General features: G+C 38.1%; 1 protein-coding gene across 3 annotated transcripts; it reads right to left on the bottom strand.

Moving 5' to 3' along the window:
* Window positions 1–977: 977 nt before the first annotated feature.
* On the bottom strand, window positions 978–4,877 carry LOC131167066 (serine/arginine-rich splicing factor RS2Z32-like). 3 transcript variants are annotated; one of them, XM_058125838.1, is made up of 8 exons: window positions 4,767–4,861; window positions 4,479–4,622; window positions 4,250–4,361; window positions 3,466–3,505; window positions 3,230–3,325; window positions 2,361–2,557; window positions 2,205–2,288; window positions 978–1,563 (listed from the first exon to the last, which is right to left on the bottom strand). In XM_058125838.1, exons 3-8 carry the CDS (start codon window positions 4,354–4,356, stop codon window positions 1,173–1,175), a joined length of 915 nt encoding a protein of 304 aa, XP_057981821.1. In that variant the 5' UTR covers window positions 4,357–4,361; window positions 4,479–4,622; window positions 4,767–4,861; the 3' UTR covers window positions 978–1,172. The 3 variants fall into 3 exon arrangements, with proteins under 3 accessions (XP_057981821.1, XP_057981822.1, XP_057981820.1); XM_058125839.1 differs by having other exon boundaries at window positions 4,502–4,622; window positions 4,767–4,852; XM_058125837.1 differs by lacking the exon at window positions 4,479–4,622 and having other exon boundaries at window positions 4,767–4,877.
* Window positions 4,878–10,337: the final 5,460 nt, after the last annotated feature.

Here is a 10,337-nt window from a genome sequence, read left to right as displayed (position 1 = left end):
GTCATTTTATAACAAGAGACGTCCTCAACTGGGGCCTGAAGCAATTGGCAGTGGTTCCTGCCGTAGACAGGCACCTATTTCCTGTATGTCTCATGCCACGATTTGGCGACCACATGTAAGGATGACACTAGTAGTTGTCTTCTAGGTATTTTTGAACCTACTGCCATTTTGTGGCTTGAGAGCAAGTAAAAATGAAATATATTGTATGCTTTAACATTTATGGGAATATTGAGCTTCGAATCCTGTAGGGAAGGATATATTGGTTTGAAAAGGAATTCCCAGTCACTAATTGATGCCGCAAGACGCATGTTTAATCAATATTTTGCAGGTTCGATGAGTTAGCTTTTTTTGTGTCTAATTAGTTGCCAGCTTGCTTTCCCAATGCATAATTTTGTCAAAATCCAGGGAAAAAAAAAATGCAAATGACAGAAATACAGAAATTCCAACATATCTTTCTCAAGAAAATGGAACATATATTGCATCGCCTAAAAACGCGTCCGGCAGAAGAGTTCTAAGGGTTCTGTCAAGCCTAGGATCCTTTACACAACAAATCCTGAGTGGAAAATTTTCCATCCCTCATGGTTGTACCCTGTGAAATTGAGGACACAAGTAAAGGTTACACTGAAAAATAATTTTCATGTTTTCAATGAATTACAGAAAAAAAATAACTTATTTCTTGTTTACAACATTTATACAAAATCAAAGCAATAAAAAAAAATCTTTTATTAAAATTTTAATACAAATGTTGTAAAAAGAATAAATATTTTATAACCTTTAAGAAACTAAAAATTAAAAAAATAGAACTACTTATTCACGACTAAAACAGGCAAAATATGGAGTTTGAGCTGGCTTTTTGGGAGTCCAATTCACTGACAAGATTGCAAATTAGGGATGTTTTCAACTGTCCATACAGTTGAAATGCCATCCTAGCTGGGCCGCCGCAAAACTTCATTTTGAAAGGCCTCATATCTCAGGTATACTACAATCAGAAACTCATTCCACTTAATAAATGCGTCAACATATCAGATAATCAAAACGAGATGTCATCTAAGTGCAAAAGAAAAGCAAACCAAACAATTGTTCCAAGTCTCTGGCCTCATTGTTCCAAAAATAAATCACAAGACTCCAAATTTTCTTGCAAAGTTCTAAGGGGTCTAACTTAAAGTGTGCTTTCAAGCCGATTCACTGCCCCTAGGAGAGCCATGGTTATCATCATCATCAATTGGGCTCTGTTCTTCCCTAGGAATGGGACTAGGGCTGCGACTGTGGCCATTCTCTCTATTACCATCGTCCATTGGGCTTCTACTCTTTCCCCTTGGGCTCCCACTATAATCTGACCCATTGGCATGCCTGCGGTCCCTTGGGGACAGGCTCCCTCTCTCCTGTGGGCTTCTGCCATCAGGAGTCAGACTCCTCTTCCTGCCTTTGGCTGGAGGTGGTGACAGTTTGTGTCGTTTGGGGCTCCTACTGTCACGGGGGCTCCTTCTGCTGTCACGAGGACTCCTTGATCTTCTCTCCAGACGTTCAACACTCCGCTCTCTCTTTGGTGGTGATCTGGAACGACTGGAAAAAAATTCAAAATAAAGATTAAACAGACGTCAATTTTTGCTCCTCTAAAAGATATGATAAAAATCCAGCCACAAAAATTTAAACTTTGAGGGGTGACATACTAAGGAATTTAAGGTTGCTTCATATTGGGTCAACCAAATAAATACTTGACAACAGTTCTAGAACAACATGTATTTCAAATATCTTCCTTTCAAAATCTAATGATTACTTTCTCTGCATCATTGGCATCAAATAACAAGCATTTAAAATCAATAAATAAAGAGAAGGCCAAAATACATTACAATGTCAAAATCCCATGAGATAATAGTCCTCAATTCATTCTAATTTTAATTTTCCCTACGTTATCTAAATTAATGCCCAATTATAACAAGATGAATGAATGATCTGCCAAATTTCAGGGAACAGACTGGAAATTTAACCTTTTTGATAACATATAATTCTGATCATTCTATAAAATTGATTTCTGAACAACAGAACGACAGTAGTGTTACATACTCTGTACTAACAAGGAAAGGTGAACATAAGCAAGAGAGAGAGAGAGAGAGAGAGAGAGAGAGAGAGAGAGAGAGAGAGAGAGGCAGGATTGCAGGGGGAGGGATATATTCTCTAATATTACAGTTGCAGAGACTATTTACCTGTAACTACGACTCCTGCTATAACTAGGGCTCCGACTTCGGCCATGGCGAGGAGATGGTGATCTAGAGTAACTACGTCCACGTCTGCACCAGAAAGCTTCTTGTTGAGCCTAACCAAAAGATATCTATAAAAAAGATTCACGAAAGGAAACATACTTCAATTTCTTTGGGCTATTCTGACAATTTCTTTCAATATGGCCACGTTCACCACAGCGATAACACTTGTTTTTCCAGTCACCAGCTTTGCAATCTCGAGCCCAGTGCCCATCAAGTCCACAATTGAAGCAGCGCCCTGATCCAGGAGGAGGACCCCTACCAAGATACTCACGAGATCCACCAGCACCTCGTGGTCCCTAAGAATACCAAGTCAAAACACATCCAGTCTATTATTATTATCTAAAAAACAAAATAAAAAAAAAAAAACCTATAAATGGTCAGTGCTATATTTTAAAAAATAAAAAGCATGCTATCAAATAAATGAATAATGATTAAAAAGAGAAAGATGAAAAATGCATTCATGTCAGCCAAAGGCTGCAATACTAGTTGATCATACAACAAATGCTTGAAACCCAGCTTTGTTGTCCATAATTCAACTCTTAGGTTTGCAACAGAACTGCAATTTTTTTTTTTTCAATCTTCCACAGTCCTTTCAGAGCAGACATACTCTAGTAGATGAGATATAGAATGAACTACATAGAATGAACACCAACACCTTTGATCATCTCTCAGGTTTGCAACTAAACATGAATCTCTGCCCTTAGAACAGGATATTAATGTTTGAAATTTTCATGAGTTCTCCAATATTCTCTAGCCTTTTTAACCAAATAACCAGAGCTCAGCTTCAAAGTCACGGCCAAGAAAGTTAACAAGGATATTTTCACCTGCCATTTTACATACCCGCTAACAGTAACACTGAAATAACATACTAAAAATATTCATATAGTGATTAAATACCCCATAAATGATACTAAATAAATGCTTAAGCTAAAAAGGATTAAGAAATACAAACATATCAAGCTACTCACCCCCTTAGCAAATTCAACTATGATTCGGCTTCCACTAAATTCCCGACCATTTAAGTCATATCTTGCATCATCAGCATCTCGCGGATCACTGAATTCCTGGAATTAGGTGTGAAGCAAAAAAAATATTGACAAAAAAAGCTTACATTTTTCCAAACACACGATTAGGGAACGGACAATATAAAATAAAAACACAAAAAAAATTATAAAATAGAGGAGCAGCAGGAAGTAGTACATACAACGAAGGCAAAATCGCGCTTCAAATCCACATCGCGTACTCTGCGTAAACGGTTGCCAGAAACAGTAAGGCCATCATGATATAAGTACGGAAGGGTTGATACATCGCCCCTTACAGATGAACAAAACACCACTTGGATTTGTTGCCACATCCATACAAACACGCAATAACATTATAGTAAGAATCGCCAAAGCCCCCTATAGACTCGGAAAGAAAAGCCACGAATTCCACCAAGGGTAACCTCTCACCATAGACCTCCAGGTTGGGCAAAAGCCCAAGAACCTTCAAAAGATCATTCAAGTTAAATCATGCAGACAGGTGGAGGGGTGCAATGTTCGCACACATAAATTATAATGAAGTTTGGTCGTCAAGCACAAATAATGGCTTGGCAAAGGCCTTGTCCTACCCACCAACTACACCAGTAACTACTAATCCTCGATTAAAAAAAATGATAGGACTGCAACCAACGACAAAACTATAACCCAAAAAGGTAAATGGTTTCAAATCTAAAATTAAGTACAGAAGATTGATTAATTTGAAACAAATCCATGCTAAACAATATATTGTGTGCTCCAATAATATCACAAAAGGTTTGAGTTTCTAAATATTGATCGACAAAAATTACAATCTATGAAAATTGTTTAAGAGGTAATATCTTTTCTGTTTCTGATAAAAAGAAATCCAATCCAGTGCAAGATTTGATAGTTGCAAGTTAATCAGAGAATCATTCTTCCATCATCAGGCCACAATTCAATCAATTTGCCATTCGAAACAAAAATCCTCACCTTCCATATCTGCTGAACAGATCTTCCAAGTCACGTGATCGTACCCGAGAAGACAAACGACCCACATAGAGACGCGTGCTACCATGGCGGTCATCATATCGAGGCATTTTTCCTACAATAAAATCTCTAATCTATTAATTAATTTCACGAAGATTGCATATACTTACGCAGGTACGCACATGTACACACGCAAACACACCCACGTAGAAAGGAGTATGCAGCAAAATACCTAGCGATGAAAACTTTTCAGACCTGATATGCCTTTACAGATCCAATAAAGCAATGACACAAAAAAGAACGATTTTTTTTCTGGAGAAAACCGAAATCTTCTCTAGAACTTGAAACAACAAGAGATACCCACGACCTTCGGATCCTAACAATTCATCAATTTCGAACCGACAAACGATAAAATTCACACAAAGTCTTCTAAGAGAATCAAAGAAAATCAAGAATTCACATACGAAAACCAAGATTATGACGAGCATTTGAACACGGGAGAGCGAAGAGAGAGGAGTACCTGACAACTGTAGAGGCTGATAAAACCCTAGGTGACGAATATTAGGAAAGCCGGAGTCGCTCTACCCCTCCTATTTATAGAGCAAACTCTAGGTGGTTCGACGGCCTGGATATGTTATCGCCTGTCAAAGGTTTTCCATACGGAAAAGCCCTTTGATTTGGACGATATTACGAATGAACCTTGAAGTAAATTAATATTTAAAAAATATTTTTATTGTATATGAAATTAAATGAATATGTATAATTTCTTAAGTAAAAATTAAAATAGAATAATTTTTTAAATTATAGTATAACAGTACTAAAATTTGTAAAATTTTAAAATTTATGAAAAATGAAAAAAAAATTGCTTTAAACATTCCCAATGTTCACCAACAATAAAATTCTTCTTGTTATAATTAAATAACGAAGTTAATTGATTGTTTTTTTTTTTATTTTAATGTCTCTAAATTTTTATTGTTTTTTTAATCGATTTTAGTTTTTAGATTATGTACTAGTTTTCATCCCCCTTTTTTTCAAATGTCAAACCACACCTTAATTATTTCAACGTTTTTTTTTTTTTGAATTTTTAAATTTATGTTCATGTCCATATTGAGAATTTTAATATATTTTAATGCCTTTTCGCCATAAATTTTTATTCATAAAACATGTAGGATAAAAACCATTGACCTTAATTTGTGAGGCATAATAGTTTTTGTTTTTAAATTTATGTTAAATTTTCAATTTATGAGATACTGTGCACATTGACGGGAGAGCAAGCCACAACCTAAGGATAATATAATAAAATTTGTACCACAATTTTTCATAATTAAATATCATATCATAAACAACAATATGTAAAAAACTTACTTCATTTGTAGTAATCAGGGGAAAAAATAATAATAAAATAATAAAATAAAATAAATTAATTAAATTAACAAGTAAAATGAATAATATGATAAGGAAGTATATATATATATATATATATATATATATATAAAAGTTATTATGATATATATGTAATATATATAAGTTAAAGGTATATATAGATATATGTAAAGTTGTACAAACTTCTCCAGGAAGTTTGCTTTAATTTTGGAAGTGCTCTCTCTCTCTCTCTCTCTCTCTCTCTCTTCGATTCCAGGTTAGTGTTATGCCCGATCGACAAACCGAAGCTACCACGACACTCTTGGGGAAGTTCTTTGCAAATCTGTCAGAACAAATCGTTGGAGAAAGCAATTTGGAAATTTCCCTAAGTTGAGGTAAGGTTTTTTAAGTCAAATTTGAAGTTGTGACAGTTGATAAAAGTGTTATACGCGTTGAAATATTAAAGTTTAATATTTGGAGTTTTCATTTCCAAGGGTGTTGATAGGAACGTTGGGAATCATCCCTAAGTTGAGGTAAGACTTTTTAAACCAAATTTGACTTTGTGGTAGCTATAAGAAATGTTGTACGTACGAAAATATTGAACTTTAATTTTGTAAGTTTTCGTTTCTAGGATTGTTGAGTTGGGAACCCTGCGGGTGTAGGAAAAATTTTCTTAGAAGTTTTGCAAGAATCAGGTAAGGGGATAAACTAAGTTAGTTTTGTTTTGGGAAAATGTATGTATATATATATTTAGCATCTGATTTGCGGAAAATGTATATATATTTATATATATGATTTATATTTAGAAAATATTGTTTAAATAATGATATGTTGAATACGTGAAAAATTTGTTCAATGTGGCATGAGTATAAAAATGTTGTGAAATACTGTTTTCTGGGAATGTGGATGATATGGATTTTTATGATGGAAAACCGGCGAACGGGCCAAGATTTTTATGTGATTTGCCGGCGTACGGGCCGAGCTATGTGATTTGTCGGCGTACGGGCTGTGCTATGTGACTATGATTTACCAGCGTACGGACTGTGCTATGGTTTGCCGGAGTACGGGTCGTGCTATGATAAAATGTGTAATACCGGCGTACGGACCGATGATTTTCATGATACACGTATATATGTGAAATGATATGATTGATGTGAAAATAAATGATATAAGATATCTATACGTATCACAGTTTTAATATATGTTATATGATATCAGAACCTGGTTGGCTTGGTCTAGGCTAGCACTTGCACGGTATCGTTGCTATGTGTCCATGGTCTTCGTGATCATGATATCTGTGTTAACGCCGTTATACGGAGTGGTGTGAGATTGGATGGTCGATGTGGTTATTTTCAAGAAGTGTGTTGTTATCGCCCCTAGTGTACAAACCAGTCTGGGTAGACCCATCGGACCTACAGACTACTATTTGACTTGACAGTGGTCGGCCAACCATTGTTAGGTCCCGCATTCGGGCCACACAACCCAGTCATGTGGGGGTAATATATGACAACAGCTAGCTAACCTACCAGGGATGTTTTTGTGCTATTATTATTGTATGAGATGAGATATGTTTATGAAAATACAGTATATTCTGCCATGTGTTGATATATATGTATGTTTTCTCAGATTTGATAAACAATATTGAATATGTTATGTATGGTATATGTAGAACACAGAATACTCATGTTGCCACATACTAGTATTAGTTTATTTCCCTTATTGAGAGGTGTTTCACCCTTAAATTTTACAAATTTTTCAGGAGTCCCAGATAGGAGAGCGGGAAAAGCCCCGTTGACATAGTGTGGTTTATCTGCCCTTTTTGAAGGGTAAGTTTTTGGTAGGGATAGTATGGTTTTGTGGGAATTGTCCCTAGATTTCATTTTTGGGATATATATATGGAAGTACAGTGATTGTAGTAACTCTGGTATATTGTGATGTATGATATGATGGTATAAATATGATTGTACATTTTCTGCGTAGGCTTCTGTTGTATGCTCTGATGTATCCCTAGTACCCACTGGTCCAGGTGGATTGTGACCTGCTGAGTTAGAATATGAGATATGTGATATTGATGCTGATGGATTTTATGATGATATTATTATTAAAAAAATGTGTGGAAAATGAGCAGGTCGTGACAGCTTAGTATCAGAGCCTAGGTTGCTAAGTTCTGTGGACTTTAGAGTGCAGTAGAAACAATACCAGAGTTTAGGAAGGGATTTGAGGTTTTGTTCTACAATCTAGAGGCAGGACTTCCGTAGTAGTTTCTGTATTTTTCCTAGGATGACGATTTCAGGAAAACCATAGTAAGCTATTGTCGGGTTATGTTCCTAGAATGTAGGACTGGGGATTGGAAATAAGTTGGGGAGTGTTGAGATAAGTGGTGAGGATAGGTGGGTAGATTATGAGGATAGAATTTCTAAGTTGTGTTTGTTGTTTCAGGATGGATCCGGAAGGAAATAGTGCCCATGCCAGTGGTAGTGATGGAGCAGGATCATCAGGTGCAGCTGGGACCGACTCTGATGCGGTATTACATAGCGTGGCTCAGCAGGTTATGGTTGAGATCGCTAGGAGCTCGAGGGAGCAAAGTGGTCTATTTACAAGCCATGGGTGCACCATAGAGAAGTTCACGAAGATGAATCCTCCAGCGTTCTCAAGCGGAGTTGATCCTGTAGCCGCTGAGAACTGGATGCAGGAGATTGAGAAGATCTTGACTGTACTACAGTGTACTGAGGAACAGAGGGTCCTCTTTGCCACCTATAGACTGATAAGAGAGGCTGAGGGGTGGTGGACTGCGGTGAGACTACTGGAGCAGCAGAGGGTGACTCTGATAGCCATGACATGGGACCTATTTAAGGAGCTGTTTTTCGATAGATATTTTCCAGCTACTGTCAGGGAGGCTAAGGTAGAAGAGTTCCTGAGTCTGAAGTAGGGACAGTTATCCGTCCAGCAGTATGCAGCACATTTTATCGAATTCTTTCGTTTCGCCCCGTATATTGTTCCTAATGATGTGAGGAAGGAGAGACAGTTTGAGAGAGGCTTGAGACGGAGCATATTCAAGCAGGTGGTGGTGCTTCGGATCCAGGACTTTACTGAGTTGGTCGATAGGGCGGCCTTGGCAGAGGTCGGTGAGCGTTTTGATGCAGAGGAGTAGGGACAGAGGAAGATATCTGCATCTATGGGCTACCAGTAGGGTAATAGATCGGGCTAGTAGAGGAGAGGAAATCATGGCAGAGGACGAAGATAGGAAACGGGAGGACACGAGGCGCAGTTAGGGCAGGGTCCTTCAGTCTGTCAGACTTGTAGTAGGAGACACTGGGGGGAGTGTCGAGCTGGTGGTATGGTGTGTTATCGCTGTGGTAGATCGGGGCACATGGTACGAGACTGCCCTACCCTACCGGATACAGTTCCAGCTCCTAGACCATATCGGAGAGGTTATCAGGCGTCACGTGGGGGCCAGTAGAGGAATACGGCTCCAGCTAGGGTGTTCACTATGACGTCGAGTGAGGCTGAGACGTCAAGTGACGTGGTGACAGGTATGGTCATTATGTTTTCTTTTAAAGTTATTGCATTATTTGATTCAAGAGCTACGCACTCGTTCGTGTCTTCGGGGTGTGTTAAATTATGTGGGGCTGAAACACGATCATTAGATATTGAATTGTTGGTATCTACACTGATTGGGTCAGTGGTGAGGTGTAGTAGGGTGCTCCGAGATTGTCCAACTGATATTCAAGGAAAGATCTTGTTTGCTGATCTGATAATGCTAGACATGCACGGGTTTGATGCTATATTTGGCATGGATTGGCTAGCAGCTAATTTTGTCAACATAGATTGTCGTGCACGAGAAGTGATATTCAGATCTCCGGAGGAAGTAGAATTTAAGTTCGTAGGGTTACGAGTGCAATCCCCGCCTTAGCTAGTATCAGCCATTCAGGCCAGGAGACTACTACTATGAACTGAAACTTACTCGCACGCGTATAGTAAAGGAGTTTACAGATGTTTTCCCAGATGAGTTACCAGACTTGCCACCTGATCGAGAGGTAGATTTTTTCATAGATTTACTTCCAGGTATAGCACCTATTTCCAAAGTACCTTATCGAATGGCGCCAGTAGAGTTGGTAGAATTGAAAAATCAGTTGCAGGATCTACTTGATAAGGGCTTCATACGACCCAGTGTATCTCCGTGGGGAGCTCCAGTTTTATTTGTAAAGAAGAAAGACGGGACTATGAGGATGTGTATAGACTATAGAGAAATTAATAAAGTGACAATCAAGAACAAATATCTTCTACCCTGTATTGACGATTTGTTTGACCAACTCGAGGGTACACGGGTGTATTCGAAGATTGATCTCAGATTCGGATACCATCAAGTGAAAGTGAAAGCAGAAGACATCTCGAAGATGGCCTTCAGGACCAGGTACGGGCATTACGAGTTCCTCGTTATGCCGTTTGGATTGACGAATGCTCCTATGGTATTTATGGACTTGATAAACAGAGTCTTCCACCGATACCTAGACCAGTTTGTTGTTGTTTTTATTGATGATGTATTGGTCTATTCGAGGAGTTATGAGGAGCATGAGACGCACTTGAGGCAGGTTTTGCAAACACTTCGTGAAAAGAAGTTATACGCCAAGTTCAGTAAATGTGAAGTTTGGCTAGAGAAGGTCATGTTCTTGGGGAATGTTACCTCAGGAGATGGAATTTCTATAGATCCCAGTAAAATTGAGGCTGT

Source organism: Malania oleifera, chromosome 10 (genome assembly GCF_029873635.1).
Source record: "Malania oleifera isolate guangnan ecotype guangnan chromosome 10, ASM2987363v1, whole genome shotgun sequence".
Taxonomy (NCBI): Eukaryota; Viridiplantae; Streptophyta; class Magnoliopsida; order Santalales; family Ximeniaceae; genus Malania; species Malania oleifera.
The sequence above is the reverse complement of the archived record's forward strand: the minus strand, read 5'-3'. Positions and strand labels throughout refer to the sequence as shown.